Source organism: Typha latifolia, chromosome 3 (assembly GCF_019914945.1).
Source record: "Typha latifolia isolate L0001 chromosome 3, TyphaL0001v2, whole genome shotgun sequence".
NCBI classification, from domain to species: Eukaryota; Viridiplantae; Streptophyta; class Magnoliopsida; order Poales; family Typhaceae; genus Typha; species Typha latifolia.
This window is the reverse complement of record NC_133088.1, coordinates 3,916,518-3,934,127: the sequence shown is the minus strand read 5'-3', so window position 1 is coordinate 3,934,127 and position 17,610 is coordinate 3,916,518. Positions and strand designations below refer to the sequence as shown.

The window sequence follows — 17,610 nt, the reverse complement described above, 5'->3', positions numbered from 1 at the left end:
TTTGAAAGTTTTAATGGACAATAGTTCAACTGGCTTCCATGTAAAAATGAAATGAAAATTCCGTATACTGTAGAAGAATGAAAAAGAATTTTATATTGATAAGCTCCTTTTCTGTAACGTGAAAATCATACTCAGAAATTTCACAGCTTTTTGTAGCCTAACCACTGGAAGTGTACCGAGTGTTGGGTGTTGAGAGGAATCATCTTTTGAAACCTGCGAGCGAGCATTGTTATCGATTTCGATTGAACTATTATGACCTTCAACTTCACCCTCGCATTCATCCCCCCGTGGGGATTTATCTTGAGCATCTGGTGGGAATTGGCAGTAAGCCAAAATAAGCTGTTCATGAATCTGATCCATTCTTCCAGACTGTTCATCTTCCCTATCCATGTCAATTAAATCCTGCCAAAATGTAAAAGATATATTTATATTGATCACTAAAACAAAACTCTGATCCCTAGGAGTAAGTTATTTAATGAAGCACCTTCCAAAATTTCAGGTTATGAAACTGAGCAAGTTATTCATAACTCTTAGATGAAAACTTGTACCAACCTGTGCAGAAAAGCTCTTGAACAAGGGATGAAAACGTTTCCTGCAGTACTCATTGAATAGTAGCGTAAGGATCACAAGAGGAATCATGAAGCCTGCAGCAACCGGTGATTCCTTTAGCCCAAATACTCCAAGGGCAATGATCTGTGTCAGGACAAGAGAGAAGACCGTCGTATTGTGCACAATGGGCCACATTGAACCCCCAGTTTCGTATCTTGAGCAGTAAACATTAAGAATCTGCCGATTAAGAGTACAGTATCTGTTCATTAGTACATGAAGATAGCTTGATATTGCCATAAGCTGCAATCAATCATCAAAATTAGCTCTTCAATAACTAATTTCTTTAGCATGTAAACTTTATTTCATCAAATCTTCATAACATTCCATATTACTTAAAAGCTACTGCACTACGCACATTTAGTACGGAACCTATAAATGCAGAGTACTCCTTTTGAATTAGGGGATTCCATGGTGTTGATTATGCCAGCACAGAAGCAATTCAACAGCATTAGATCACAGGTTAGGCATAAGAACTATTGTTTGAGAGATGGGAAAAACAAAATTAATCATAAAAGTACAGGTCCATGAATTCTCAACACATCTACAGAGCAACTGTACTTTTATGATTAAAAGAATTCCGCAAACTCCTTTCTCCATTTCGTTAAAAAAGATATTTATGTACAGCACATCAGATGCAACACCTTTTGCTTATTTCATTTTTTACGTAAATTAAACACCGGAAACTTAATTTTTTCTGGTTCATCAATATTATGATCAGATAGGATTTTGTCCAGCTAGGAAATATTCGAGCAATCAACCATATTATGTTCAAAATTCCTACACAAAATTTGTGCCTTCACTACATAAGTTCCCAACTTATACATGCTTGATGAGAGAGCATATCAAAGATGACTATGGTTTCATGCACCAGCATTCAAGTTTTATAAAAATGGTCTCCTGTCTTCGGTATACAATGTGTATAAAATATATTCCTTGCAAAACATAGCTGACTATGATCAAATATTTCTTGTAAGGTATGAGCAAGTTCTCACCTGATTGCGATACACAATGTAACCAAGAAAATAGTACACCAGCAAGAAGGGCAATATTAAAGGTGCCAATATGGAACAGGTGAAGCCAAGCAGTCCAAAAAATAAAAGTTTTGGTATTTCAGTGTGATATGGGAAGGACGGAACAGAAGTTGGATCTTCTGTCTTTCTAAATATATACTTTCTTATGAAGTTCCATATAAGGGAAAACAGTTGCATTACTTCAGAGGACAAACTTGCCCAGCCTGAGGTCAAAACATAAGTAATGAAAAAAGTAGCCTGCAACCACAACAAAATAAAAACTAATCAATACAAATAACGTCAAAAGTGGGAAAAGAACAGTACACTTAAGTTAGTCCAAAATTTGAAGTATAAAAAGAAATTAAAAATATTTTAAAAATACCAACTGCAAAAGACTGGCATCCAAACTAGTTTTTCAACAAAAAAAAGCTTCTTCAAACCAATGAGGCTTGACGACAAACAGAAATTTATTTCCAACTTGTATGTAGTAAGAACAGAAACTTTTAATAAATTCTCAAATGGCACTATGGACTTCCCAATGATAAAAATGATGAAGCTAAGATATTACCTGCCTTGGTACAGCTTTAGCAAGCTGGGAGGGAATATCTTTCGGACTAGATAACACATTAATCTGGCTGATGACAGATCCAGATAGAACATTGACAAAGAAGACATTCCAGATGGTGAAGTACAATACTTTGTAGCAAGCACTCTTTTTCCTTCCACTGTGAGATATAGGTCCTTCCACAGCAGAGAATAGCATCATTGTTGGAGGAATAGCATAGAGAAATAACTGCAAGACTACACTAGGAAGGTATCCTGTTACAAGCTGGCTTATGAAGGGCCTGCATGAGAAATTGTCATGACTAAACAGGTTGATTCATAATACAAATGTCAGATTAGTTATGCTACTTATGTATGAACCTTACAATACTTGCTGGCAAAATTACGTTGACAAACATAAAAAGCTTTTACATACAAACTCAAGTTTTAACCAAAGAATGAAAAGAAACGAAGATGGGCTTGGTTAGGATCGTCATCAATTGTCATACAGTTAAGTGGAATATGGCCATTACACAGAAAATGGATTGTCTAAGTCAAAAACTTTAAGTGGGGATAAAAACCAGCTTACAAGTGCATGAATCTATCTCCATCATTCAACTCCACATAAAATCCTCCAAAACTAGGAAGGTTAACACATTTTCTCATTGCCTCTGTCCGAGTTTTGGTCTGCCTCTTCCTAATGTGCCACATCCAATTTGGACCTCCAAGTGCACATTACTCTATAGAGTGTATCAAGTTTACACTAATTGCACTTTCCACCCTTTATTTTTTTAAATTGCAATAGTTGACAGTCTCCAGTAACTCATAATCTGTTCAATTAGTTATCCATCAGTTGCAATGTTCCTCAAGAGAAATGCATTAGAAAGATTTCAGGTAGCATCAGGAAAACTTTTGGAAGAACTGGCTGGATGTTGTAGGCATATATCGAAGGAGGTCGATGAACTTCAAGAAGTACACAGATTGCAAAGAAATGAATCAAGTGACTTCACAACTTTGGCATCCATAAAGAAAATCAAGTATGAAGAAAAAATTACTTGAGCTGAGATAATTATTTCAAATTCTAGTTATTTCTGGTTTCTTTCTGATATAAACCTTGGCCAACAGTAAGTCTACAAGTCAAATTCTATAAGGACCATAACCAAGATTTTTGAAACTTGGAAAGGGATCGGCCGCTAGAAAGAATAATACATATTGGTTGTATCAAGCATCTGTATTGGATCAGACAATCTTTTTAATACATAAAATTCTAAAAATTATTTAAAAATGCAGGAAAATTCGTAAAAATTTAGAAAATAATAACAGAAAATAAAGAAAATAAAAACTAGTCGTATATGAAGCCTAAAAATAAAAGAAAAAAAACTCAAAACTACGATAAATTCTGAGTTAAATTTGATAAATTTCTATACTCGTAAATTACTATTGCACTCTCTTCTCACTGTTGCTCTATAGTAGTATGCAAATGGGAGTTAAAAATGTGTGAGAATGAGAGAGGAGAAATAAGAAAAAAAAAATAGAAAAATAACACTCTCTCAAGTACACTAAAATACCGAGTAGTCAGAGGGGCTTATGAGATTGGCCACCGGATAAACTCGGTGAAGTATGTAGGGTAGGAGAGTATGTGTGTGAGAGAGAGATAAAGCCTAAAAACTTAAAACTTAAAAAAAAATGCAGCTGAGGACATCAATTACTAATATCTCCTAGGTCAAATCCATTTTAGATTCAACCTGAATCTTTAAAAAAATCAGTTTCAGCTAAATTTCTGTAGATCCAACTAATATGGTAGAGATGGATTGGCCGATCCATCCGAAACTAGCCAATCCTAGATAAAAACTAGTCAGGATCAGATTGGCCGATTTTAAGAACCATGACCATAACTGTCTTTTTATTGATTTTCATATACAACATGTAAGCTATTATTAATCACTCCAAGTAAATTATGCAAAATCTTATATAGAAAGAGCTTGATGAGAAGAGAACAGAAGATGAATCCATACATAGATCCATTCAAGATGTTTAAATTAATGCTGATTATCTCAAATTGTAACAGTGAATAATTGCCTACCATGCGAATTCTATTTCAGTAGTCTTATATTTAGCACTTTGTTGCTAAAACTAATATTTCTAAATACCAAAAATTCATTTTGAACTGGGAGGCAAATTTGCATCAATAAGCTTAGAAGAGGATTTAGAGAACCTTTGATATACCAAACCACAATAATAAATGAAAGAATAATTACACTTAGACCCCTTGAATTATTACCTTTTCTTATGTAACCTTGACCTATTACCTTTTTTTATGTAACCCCCTTGAACTTTTTGTGTGATATTAAATCTCCCCTAAACAATAGAAAATGCATTAACCCTAATATAGTAGACGAAAAATATGAAAATATCAAAATGCCTCTCTACTTATAATTGAGGTGAAATTTCTCTCTCATTTTTTTTTATCCAAAACATAGCGATAAATATGTCATATAGTTATTCACATGATTTGCACGTGACAATTTATGGATGGAAAATATAATATGAACCTAACAAAAATGGTGTTTGAGATATTTTCAATAGTTCAGGATATCTATATGTCACAAAAAAATGTTTAGGAAGTTATGTGGAAAAAGGATGATAGTTCAAGAATTCTAATGAATTATCCTTAAATCAATTCTATTAAGTGCAAAAGGTTTAAAATTTAAATAAGTGTATCGAGGCCATTGTTCGCTCACTTGATATGTTGGGATAGTTTTGTGGAAATTGTGGATATGTTGTTAGCAAAAGATTCCTTTTATTGGCTGATAATTACTTAGCAAGAGTATGCAAATTAATAAAAATTTCTAATAAAATGCAAATAACTTGAAAAGTCGATTCCCTTTCACATAACGCTAGATATATCTACATAAAACAAGTTAAAATGGCATATCAATACTCAGAAAACTTCTATTTGTAATGATACTTAGTTACTTACTTCTTCAGTATACCTTTCAGAAAAGGAAGCCTCTGCTGTAATGTATCTAGTTGAGATAAACCTTGTACAAATGTGACAGGTATCAGAAACAGAAACATCAAAACAATGCTAGCCAAAAGAGTAGCGATTCGACGAATCCAAAGCTGCCTGTAAGGTAGCCAAAGATTCGACCAATAGACATCATCTGGTTCTGGAGCCATATCAGTCACCCATAACATAGGATTTGATGTCTGAAGTACTTCTGAAGAAACAAGTGCTGCATACCGTGTTTTGAAAAAAACAAACGCAGAAGCACATTCCTGTGTCAAATATTAGCACAATTAAGCGAAATTTCAAAGTGCTTGTAGTTTAAGATTCTTGAATACCGACAGAAATGAAGCTAGATTAGATATCATATTTAGATAAAAAGGAGAATTTTCCTATGGCACAAAACATAAAAGATTCTGTGTATAAAAAGACAAAAAAAAATTGTCCAACCATAGTTTGGTAAGCTATTTTCTACTCTACGGTAGTAAAGTTTCTTGTGCTGATTTAACATTTACTACAAAGAAGAGAAAAAACTCATGATCAAGGCAAATAATTTCTCCCTGACACTAGTCTATTGCAGAGATAAAAGAAGAATAACAGGGTATAATAATAGGATGCAAGGGCATAAAGAACAAGTGAAAAGATAGAACACTCTCTTCCAGCCATCTAGCCTCCTCAAAAAAGGAAAGCAAGGCAAGAAAATTTCTGAACAAACAGGTACCTGCCAAAAGGTATAAGCAAATAGTAACAACTTCCCACATCTAGATATAAATAAATCCTTAATAAGCATCTTTGCCTTATCAGAACTTATATTTCATTATTTTGTACTGAGACTTGAGTTTTTTTTTAACATTTACATCAGGTATCCATTCAATTCTCATAAGAAACACCAAAGTCTGTTGAACATCTCTCCACAAAATCAAGGATGTTGCAATGCCACTTAGATGCCTACAGGTCAGCTAGATTTGGTGGCGAAAAGAGAAGATATAGGATCAAAGAATAAGAAGTGATTAAATATTTTCTTTCCAATTACCTCTATCATATGCTATAAATCCCTTCGGTTTAAGACATGCTGATACTTAGAGATGTCAACCTATTTATGTTGATGCATTGTCAAAAGGATAGTGCAACTGATGAGAAATGAACTGTCATCGACTATGATGACTAGTGAGAACAATTAGACAAATAATCTATCAGAGACTGAGGCAATGGAAGGACATAGGATAATTCCCCAACTTAGACCTAGGGAATATTCAAAAGATCATCTAATCAGAAATTTTGTGAAATTTTTTGGAATAATTAGCAAGTTAGTGTTTCTCATTATTCACTATGCAAATTTAATAAAGTAATAAGCTAATAACCAACAAACATGTTACAATCGCAACAATGGGTACTCCTTACTGTATGGATAAATAGAACATCCTGAACAAGTGACAGAAGTTCGGATATATTCAAGTAAAAGAAAGTGTCATTTATAATTTGCCTTTATTAAACAATTGAATATGTATATCGCAGAATATTTCACAATCGCAAATTTCATCCTAAGAACTGTCATGCCAATGGCACGTACAGTTCCAGTACACTGTCACTGTGGCACATGTTGATCGGCACAGGCATGCTAGTAGCACACTAGCACACCCATTGACACGCCTCTAATAAAATTTTAAGTCTTCTATACATGATTTTGATTTAAATACATGTATTAATTATTAAACCCTACACTAGAGTTTTTTATATCTACATAATGTAAATGACTTATTCTGTTAAAAATATAGCAAGAGTTAAGTAGAAATATGATTCAACATATAATATGATTGAGCTAAATATTATAAAAAAATTAGGTTCAAACCAACTCATATGGAATTACTCTAATATATTCATACACCAATTTTAATCAAATTGAATAAATTTGACATGCTAATTAAGGATGTTTTGAAATTTAATCTCCAATCGGTTTAGAAATAACTTTCACTTTGTTCTGGAAAAGGAAATCTTAATCAAGAATAACAATTATATATAAAATAGCCCTATTCTAGAATACGAACATTATTTATTAAAATTACATCTTATACTACATACTGACATAATTACTAACTTACTCTTGATTTAACTACAAGTTCTGATGTAGGACAATAATAGGAGAACAAAATAGCAAACTCGCGAAATCCACCAAAGTAACAAGCAGATAAAATAATCTCATTTTTAACATAAATAAAATATATATTTTTTTTGTCAATAAAATTTTATTGTCGCCTATAAAAAATAATAATACTTAAAATATCTTTTTGTCATAAGCACTAAATATGTAGAATTAAATGTAAAAAAGGATAAATATTAATGAACCAACATTTTATAAAATTAAAATATATTTAAATTATAATAATATATTTTTATAAGTATTGCATACTTACTTCTCAAATATTGCACATCTACCTTTCAAGCATTGCATACCTACTTTCATAGCAAAATTTAAGTAGAAATATAATTCAAAATATTATATAACTGAGCTAAAAATTATAAAAAGTTTAGGTTCAAACCAATTCATATGGAGCTAGTCTAATATATTCATACATCAATTTTGATCTAACTTGAATGAATTTGACATGTTAATTAAGGATGTTTTGAAATTTCTAGAAACATTTGGAAGACATCAAGTTTCTCTTTTGATTCTTATTTTTAAAGAGTACTTTTTATACATCTATACTCAAATACTTGATCTATGTAGAAAGACTCTTACAAATAATAGATCTAGTAAAATTAAGCTAGATTTATCATTTGTACATTCCAAATTAGTTTTATAAGTGTAAAACAAAGGAAATACTTAAAAGAATGAAAGAAATATTTACCTTTTGATGGAGTTTAAGAAGAAATCTTAAATATCTCCTTGATCTCCTCTCAATCTTCTTTTATAATTTCTACCTTCTCTATTTGGGAAAGTGGCTGCAATAGAGATCCATTTACTTGCCCATAAAGGATTTTGACCAACACCCATTGTGTGCCCGATACCCTACTCATGTCTGTCGACACCGACAGCATGGGATAGCACGGCATGGGCAAGCACGGGATTATACAAGCGACAAACCCTATACCAAGTATCGGTATCCCACGGGCATGGCCATATTACCAAAAGGCAATTCTCAAACACAGTACTATTTTTTGGCGATAGTATCATCCTCCACCCTTCTATAAAGTAATAGATCCGCCAGATTAATCGACACACTTGGTATCGACAAAGTTGCATTCCATGTGTTGTTCATTACCCACTTTTGCAATCCAAATCCTTTCCTCCCTAAATCGAATTCAAGAGTTTATCCTCATTATAAACTTGGCAACTATAATGATATCAATAGCAAAAAATAAGTTCCATGTCACCCCCATTTTAAACACTTTTCATTCTCTTACATTTGTTAGGTTCCGTTGATACGGGCAGGGAACAAAGATCCAACATGAAAATAATTCACAAATGCACCCAAATAAAGTCTTTGACTATTGTTGATATGTACAGCTGCCCCTCACGCTATGATTTAGTATGGTAGGATTGTGAAATTGCAAGAATCTACTAAACCAAACCCAAGCATAATTACATAGTGGAAATTATCAACCATTTCTGACATCTATTCTCACATAGCAATACTAGTTTTGACATTAACTTCTATGGCCATTCTCTACATAGGGAACAACCTCTCAACCAAAATATTCTTCCTCTTTAATACAGAAGTTATATAGCCTCTCATATAGTCATATAGATGTACTGCAATCGTTCTTGTGAGAACCAGAAGAAAAAAAAGGTCGCACAGTGATTGTACGTGCAACACCCTGCCTCACTTCTTCATAGTTACGCGATGGAGGAGTGGCCGAAATCCCAAATCCGAATCTAATCTCAGATATTGGTTTAAAAAACCTATCCTATAAATTAAAACTCTAACCTAGTTTATGGGCTCTCTCTCTCTCCTTCTCGTCGGAGCACCCATCGTCGAATCGGATTGCCAAAGCACTGCCGGAGTGATTAGAGACCACTCAACGACTCACTGGTCAGCCCTTCATAATTAATTTAAGTTTAATAAGTTAGAATAAAAATACCTATTTTTTGGGCAAAGCGGCGTTGTTGGTAAATCGAGTCGGTCAGCAGCTTCAGGTCGCTAACGCACGTGTGCCAAAGTGTCGTGCCGTAGCCTTGTGTTGTAGGCGTGCTTCCTTGGAGCCCTCGTGGCTCATATCGCCACCGACCATGAATTAGGAGCGTTAGTCGTCATTGGCAGCCTTTCCTCCACCTCGTATGGTTGTCGTGGCCGTGATCGTGGCGGGAAGCTTAGGGTGTGGCCGGTGACCGTCGACGACAGCGGTCGTCGATGGACTCTCTTTCTCTTTTTCTCTCTCTCTCTCTTCCTCGCGTTGACCCTCTCGAGTTAGACCAAGCTAACCCCACCCTTTCATTTTTTTTTTAAGTTGTGGGTTCGAGTTGGATTTCGAATCCAAGACCCAACCCAAACCGAATTAGCAAATGATGAGCTGTGGGCTAATCCGCAGCCCAGCCCATTACTAATGTATTTGTTGGGTCTTAGCCCAGCCAGTTTAATTGAAATCTTATACGGCCCAACCGCAGCCCAACCAAATCCAATGGGCTTAAATCAACCCATTTTAGCTATGTTTACATTATATGAACTTATAAACTTACACAATGATGTATGCATTAAAAGGAAAACCAAAGTATGCACTGAGGATTGTAAGATAACCTCATCTCTTGCATTTGGATCTGAATGGTCATCAGTTTCTTTTCCACTAACTTCAAGTTCATCATGATATAACTGGAAAGAATTAGATGGTCCTCCACAAAGACAACATCTGTACACACTTGGTCTGCACCTCTGATCAACAACATTATCCTTCAAATGTGCACACTTGTTATAAGCTTTCTTTGCACCACTCTGTAAATAAAAGGACTATGTATCATTAGAAAGAGGAGAAATAAATAGTAATTTAAGATGCAGTTGCAAACATATCCATGTATTATAAGAATTAGCAAAGATATTTCATCAGTAGCTCCCATCAACATTTATATCCTAGTCAAATGCACCTGTAATGAAGCTTCAAACCCATCAGATGCCTTAATGGGTTGAAAAGCATATAAGAAAATACAACGAAGATGAGGGACATAGATATCCTCATATCTAATCCATCTAAAAATCAACTGCTCAAAGATCTAACCAAGCATTTGTAACACTAAGCTATTCATAAATATCACCAAATAGCATCAAGTTGCAGAAAATCCCTTAAAAGAAAATCCTCAATTCCCAAAACAACATGGAAAGTCAGCTGAATTATATTCACATAAAGTAAACATTATGCACAAAGTTTTGTTTACCATAATTTTCTGAACTTTTCCAACTTTATAAACCATCTGATGTGACAGATAACTTGATGCATGATACTTTGTGAAGAAAGTCTGAACAGCATCATGGAATGGTTGTTCAGTTGATTTTGGGATACCACGGACAAGAACAGTAAAATGGCTGGGACTGAGAGGTGATCGCGTAACATGAACTAGTCTCATCCTAGCAATATTTTTATATTCCTGAATCCAGAAGTACAGATCATCAATAAATAAAAGCAACTAAATCTATGGAGAATTTAAGAGAATAAGATTTATTCTTACAAAGTAAAGAAGAATGCAGGCAGAGAAAGATATGATATAAAGTGCAACACAATGGACCCAAAGCCTGCAAATACCATTGAATAAAATGTCTGTTAAATAATAATATCTTCATAAGAGAACATCTTAACACTACGGAAAATGACTAGAATTGTTTATAAAAAAAAAAGCATTCTCGAGATACAACACATTTCTGGGGTCCAAAATATCATGATCAGTCGTCCGAAAAAATAATACATACCGGTTGGACCAGCCACCAGTATCAGATTTTGGTATCAAACTATTTTTTAATTACATAAAATTTCTAAAAATTATTTTAAATAATTGAAAAATTCTAGAACTTAAAAATAATAATAGATTAATACGAGTTATCTCCATATAAATATTAAATAAATATTCTCAATCTCTCTCCATCTCTTCCACTCACTCTTTCTTTTCCTCTCTGACAAATAAAAATCTCTCTTCTCCCAATCTGCCACATCTCTCTCTCTCTGGTGCTCTAGCAGAGAGAGAGAGAGAGAGAGAAGCTCGCTAGAGCAAGGAGAAGTGAGGTCATCAGAGAGAGATGAGGAAAGGAGAAAAAAAAAGGCAAAAAGAAAGAACGAAAACTTATCAAAGAGGTGTCAATGGATCTGCATCAAAGGACTTCATCAAGTGAAATATAGGGGAGAGAGAAGGTAGATGGCACCTTGGTAAAGGGATGACACAAGGATGTTAGCTTCCAGATGATCCAACCCATTTCAGGTAGTTCTAGTCAATCTGGCCGAAACAGGAGCAACTGATATCCTACTGAAACCAATCTATTGGCCAAGGATCGCCTTGTAGTTGGCATGTGTCATGCCGAACAGAGATCGGCATGTGCCGCAGCATGGTCGACATGGCAAACAGCAAGAAAAAGGAAAATAGAAGGATAGGAAGATGGAGGATGAAAGAAATTACATGCATTGCCTATTCAATTCCATCGCCATTGTTGTATCTCTTGGTTCATTACATGTCGACATGCCCTAATTTGCTGGAGAAGAACGGCTTCACTCAATGGAGTAGAACAGATTGTGAAATGCATGATCTGATTCACTTCAGGGGCTATTTATAAGAGTAGATCCACTTGGAGCATATCTAACTTATGATGATCCGATCGAAGTGAATCGTAATTAATTGATTATCTGTTTCGACCGAATCATCTTCCCCAACATGGAAGGCAGAGAGAATTGTTGCTTTCCTTCTCCAACTCCGGAGAGAAGCCTCAAATAGGCCTCCTACGGCCGTAACAGGCTATTACAAGTCCATTCACAGTCGAGAAAGTCAGCACAAGACTTTTAGGGGTGGCATCAGCAATCAGCACCACCTCATGCCACACGCTGACTTAGCATTAGCATGGCAATCCCTGTTGTTTACTAGTTTCAAGGTGGGATTGAGATCGACCAAAACTAGTTGAACTTGTACAATCGTCCAATCGTATATATAAGTGAGCATGCCAATAAACATATTCAACATAAGCTTATATAATAGATTAATAGGTTAAAATACAATAATCCAATTGTATGTATAAGTATATTGGAAAACACCAAAAAGCATCACATAGCAAATCTAAAGAGTAGAGACAACCACTTCTTCTCAAATTGCACCAACTTTTTTCAGCAAATTGGTTGCTAATGTGTGAGTAGTATAATCAAGCATTTTGACTGCTAGCAAGAGAAGAGTACGAAAAAAGATCATCTTACTAAGAGACTAGAAGGACACAATCATTGTGTGAACATATCAAGAAACAACGGAAAGAAAATTTTAGAGATATTGGAACAAAGAGAAAAGGACCAAAAACCTGATTCTAACCATGCTCTTGAAAAATAGCTTCACATATCATAAGCCTAAGGGCCCGTTCAGTAGCAGAAGAAAAAAAAAATTAAAATTAAGATAAAATGAGGTCTTATTCTAGAATAAAGGAATTTTTCCAATTTGGTATTTAGTTGCAAAAGGAATGATAAATGCCAGAATAAAAATTTGGGATAAGATGGTATTTTGTGATAGTTGAGATAAGGGATATAATCAGATTAACCTTATTGTTATTTTCCTAGTTTAATTTAAATAGATATTTCTTATTTCTTCCTTTTCTTGTGAGAAAGATAAGAAGTTGGTTTAAAATTATATATAAATTATAATATTATTTTATAACTATTATATTATCTTCTCATGGTTATTTTAATTTTCAAAATTCTTGGGCAAAAAATATTTTAATTCATCAATCATCAGAATTTACACAATATAAATAACATCACAAATAGCATCATAAATGGATATCTCATATCAAAACATTTTTCACTGTAAATATTTTCTAAAATTGTGGATTAGTACTGAAGAGTACAAATATGGTAATTTGCATTTTGGAATAGGTGGGTGAATTTCTTCAAAAAATTTCAAACCCCAATAAAAACCTAGAATAAAGATATCTGAAATAAGAGAGTTTATTCTACTTTCCCATTTCAAAACTTTATATCCCTTATTTAGCATGATTTTTTTTGTGGAAGAAGGGAGTTTATTCCTAAACAGCAGACATTCCATCGAACCAAACAAGGCCTAAGGGAAAAAATCACATAGCAATGATCTAATGAGCATACGCTTAGACTAGGCGTATCCTAACTAACATCACAGAAAAGTTATAATAGAATATAATTCCAAAACAGAAAAGAAAAACAGTTCTGAAACTAGTAGCTATCAACTTTAGAACAATAATTTAATCTATTTAGAACAATAATAGATACCAAAGAGGCACAATAACTCAGAAATTTAGAACACCCAACATTTCATAATTTACAAATAATTTAATCTATCATTTACTAGAGTCCTGCTATAGTGTTATTTGTATATCAAGTGGAAAAAAAACTCTCAAGTACATTGACAAAGTTAGCCAAGTTTCTTGAAGCCAATACAAGAAAAGATATTATCTACCTCAAACAATGCATAATCATCAGAACAAGATGCCCCGAGTCTGGCAAAAGAATGCTTCAATTGTCTCATCTATTTGGGGGATTATCTTCTAAATAGCTCCTTTATGAAAAATAAAAATTGAAATAGCATAGACATCTCATTGCTCCCTATGCTCCACGCCATCTACTTGTATCTCTCCTCTATTCATTTTCCTTCTCAAACCCCTCTTACTGTTGACAGAATGAGGTTCCCCTCAAGGAAGGAAGAGGATAGGCTTCTTGCCTCAAAAGAAAGGAGGGCTCTAGGACACAGAGGATGATTAGGCTGTTGTGGACTGCTAGGATGTCCTCCCCATTTTGATCAATGATGATGGCAAGGGCTAGGGGTGCTCAATATACGAGGGAAGAAGCATGTCTCCTCTTGAACGCCTTCATCCCAACCTCCAATCCAAGCCCCCTTCTCTTCTCCCCCAAAACCCACTTATCAGTCTTCTCAAATCCCACCAAACCGTAATCCCATCTCCCTCTTGATTCCCTCTTTATTTGCATGTTTTCTCTCTCTGTCTCCACCCTTTCAAAGATTCATTCTACAACAATGACGCCCCCATAGCTACAAGCAAGACTTGTGTGGCAGTTGCCTTCTTTCCTCCTCTATTAATCCTTACTGAGATTGTCAAGACGTCAACCTTGTCATATACAGCCACATTGTTTTTGACCGGGAGCATCACATCAATGTCATCTCAAGCACCCTCAGCGAGATGTTCGAGAGTGACTAGGAGGAAAACAAAGAAATGAGAAGAAGAAAATGGCAATGAGATAGCATGGAATCCCCATTGTGATATGGCAAGAAAGGAAGATATGTGTTTATAGTCTACACCAAAGTTGGTCTCATAAATAATTTGAAACTAATTATATTTCAATGATTGTCTCATAACTATTTTTTTAAGAGACATTACTTTAAAATAGAAAGCCTTCTATTTGCTGGCCAATCTTGTGTAAATCTAAGAACCAAAAGAATCACCATGGAGACAAGTATTAAGGGAACACACTTTTCCATGGAATTATTTCCTAGGATTTATTTCTATTTATAGCAGCCGGTGAACTAAGGTATAGTAGCAGCTAGCAAACACTTTCCCACTATAATGGGATCCATATTATCATTACGTGTGAGTATATGTACTAACACTTCAGAAGGAAAGCTCTTTAGTCTTTACATGACACCAACTCATTTCAAAGGATAAAAAACATGTCATATACTGATATACATATATATATATATATATATTGATGGTTTAAACAAGCTAGTAAACCAGAGCATCAATGAACAAGCAACAACCTTGATCATAACCATTACAAAATCAACTTATTATTAGTTTGAGGTCTCACCATTTTGATCTTTGTTCGACATTTCCAATAGTAAATACATCTAATGATGTTGAAGGAATCTGCCCATGAGGAATATCTTGTCCAAAATAATTCAGTGGGAGTACTGCAAATATGCACACAATGGCAGCTATGGAGAATATACGAATGCTGAGGAAATAATATATATATTCAAGTGAGTATTTAAATAAATCTTGAGAGCATGGACTAAAAATAATGGAAAAGATGTATGGAGGACAAACCAAAGAATACGATCTTAGAAATTGTTACTTAGCATCTCTGATTGCAACTAGGCAAGTAGCATCGCATATATACTTCAGCTCAAAGCAAACAAAAAAAAAGTTTCTCAATGGCAGATTACATAAATGGGTTATTAAATTGCCCCTTGAAGACCTCAGAATAATCTATCATGAATTTCCAATTTATGCATATGCAGCACTAGCCCCTTTTAATGCCATGTAGGAGAGCCACCTTAATCGTGCCCAACTATGTCAGTCCCACAGGTCCACTATAGAGGAAGGACATGAAGTAGATCTAGTGTAGAAGCACAAGGGGGTGTGGCCTCGATAAATCATGCATAGACATTCAATACATGGTTCAAAAACAAACTGAAAGTTCTTATCTCCCTAATGTAGGCATCAATGCATGACTTAGATTTGATTTAGCTATATTTTGATTTAGTTTGCCAGAAATTTATATAATTGGACTAACCCACTATTGGCTCGGGTTAGCCTAGATAAGGGGTTGTACAGATCGACCCCAATTAGTTGTTAGAATTTGTAATTCATTTTTGGGTTAGAGTTTCTAGTGAAGTTTCCATCACATCACTCTCTCCACTGCATGTATGTTATGTCAAACCTCCAAATAATATCTCCTGTAGATATGATGATATCAATTAAGCTTAATCCAGAAGTATATAATCAATGTTAGTGCCAACATATAAAATACGCCACTATGTCAACCACAATTGGTTATTTGGGAGCATTCCTTAGAATTAGAAAGGAAAGCTAGCCTTGACTTTGATGTATTTTCCTATGAAAATGTTTCTCCATGCAACCGTATTGCATGTTAGATGGTGAGAGGAGATTTGACTAAATTAGATCAACCATAATTGAAAGGAAACTACAAATTCCATGGCAATTACTGCAAATTTGAGCAACAGAGCTGACTAAAGTAGAGATTGCACAATCAGAAAATATGCAGTCCATCACCAGAAGCACCAACCTGCGGATAGACAATAATATAACAGAATGACATACCTGAAGACAAGTATCCTAAGAAATACGACAGCATCTAATCCAGCAATATCCAGAATTTCTTCTTCCTTATACTGCAAAGCCTTCATTATCCAGCTGGGAGATGGTACAAACCTCTCCAAGATAAATGAATCCCGCAGCCTGCTATGCTCTTGAGCAAGCCGCCGCCCAAAGTAGACATTGACATTCCCCGGCTGCTTCCTCAAAATCGAATACAGTGACAAGAGCAACGCGCACAAACCAATGTTAATGCCTGCAGAGGTGAGCAGAGCAGATATTTTCATCTCTGTCTTCCGCTAATGTGTGAACCTTGCATCACCTAGATATCTAGAATGGCACAATAATTCCCTAGTTAGCCAGGAAACATACTAAATACAGTAGAAAGATATATTTAAAATTTTTTAGTAAAGAGTGTGATGAGTCCAAGCCCACCAAGAAGTTTACTACTCTAGCACCAAGATCAAGAGATCAACAATATCATCATACCGCCCAATAACCAAAAGAAAGAACGAAAGCTAGAAAGCTGGGTCTTAATCGACAAACTTTGCATCATCTAACTATCGAGGTTGGCCATCAATTGATTCATCGATATCCAGCAATACTGCTTACATCTAATAGCAATCCTACTAAATAGTAAATCCAGTAAAAAAAGCGAAAAATCCAAAAAAGCTCTCAAATTTAGTTACCAAATAGCGAGGAGATATTGATAGAAACAAGTAAAAGAATCAACTTTCTTAACAGGCCTCCAGAATCGAATATTGCCAAGAAAAACCGGATCAAATATTGCAACGGAGAAGGGAAACTATTTCCAAGACCAGAACCCACGCTTCTTTCCTATATCAGATTGAACGGTAAGAGACTAAGAGGCCAACAAGACGAACCCTAAATGCGCGCCGGAATATGGATGATTAAATCGGGATCTTTTCGGATCGCCAGCCTCGAGCGTAGCGCAGAAGTGGGCGAAGAGTTGATGAGAAGTGTCGAGAGAGGAGAAGAAAAGGAGGGGGAGGGGGGTGGGGGTGGGAGGAGGGAAAGCATGGCTAGGCAGGGGTAAGGCGGGGTGGAACAATGACACGTGGGGGAAACCAGTGGTTGCAATTGCTGCGGCGTGGGAAAGCGTGAACGTGGAGGAAGGATACAGCTGTGGGCGGTGGCGGTCGGAGCGGAGTGGTTGGGCGTATGCGTACCCCAACTTCTTCCTTTTTATGTGGAATTTTATGAGCATTTTATT

At 35.2% G+C, this 17,610-nt stretch overlaps 1 protein-coding gene across 6 annotated transcripts; it reads right to left on the bottom strand.

The window, feature by feature from the left end:
- Positions 1-65: 65 nt before the first annotated feature.
- Positions 66-17,395, bottom strand: LOC140784642 (CSC1-like protein RXW8). 6 transcript variants are annotated; one of them, XM_073132141.1, is made up of 11 exons: positions 17,261-17,395; positions 16,383-16,706; positions 15,127-15,273; positions 10,823-10,886; positions 10,532-10,741; positions 9,903-10,094; positions 5,143-5,441; positions 2,188-2,464; positions 1,602-1,877; positions 553-786; positions 66-402 (listed from the first exon to the last, which is right to left on the bottom strand). In XM_073132141.1, exons 2-11 carry the CDS (start codon positions 16,661-16,663, stop codon positions 91-93), a joined length of 2,292 nt encoding a protein of 763 aa, XP_072988242.1. In that variant the 5' UTR covers positions 16,664-16,706; positions 17,261-17,395; the 3' UTR covers positions 66-90. The 6 variants fall into 6 exon arrangements, with proteins under 6 accessions (XP_072988242.1, XP_072988243.1, XP_072988248.1 ...); XM_073132142.1 differs by having other exon boundaries at positions 17,274-17,372; XM_073132147.1 differs by having other exon boundaries at positions 15,127-15,229; positions 17,274-17,361.
- Between the last annotated feature and the right edge of the window lie 215 nt (positions 17,396-17,610).

Coding starts and splice junctions, on each gene's coding strand:
- LOC140784642 (XM_073132141.1), bottom strand. CDS start 16,663: ATGAAAATATCTGCTCTGCTCACCTCTGCAGGCATTAACATTGGTTTG. Junction 5,442..9,902: donor ATCCAAATGCAAGAGATGAG/GTTATCTTACAA, acceptor TATTTGACACAG/GAATGTGCTTCTGCGTTTGT. Junction 403..552: donor TCAAGAGCTTTTCTGCACAG/GTTGGTACAAGT, acceptor ACATTTTGGCAG/GATTTAATTGACATGGATAG.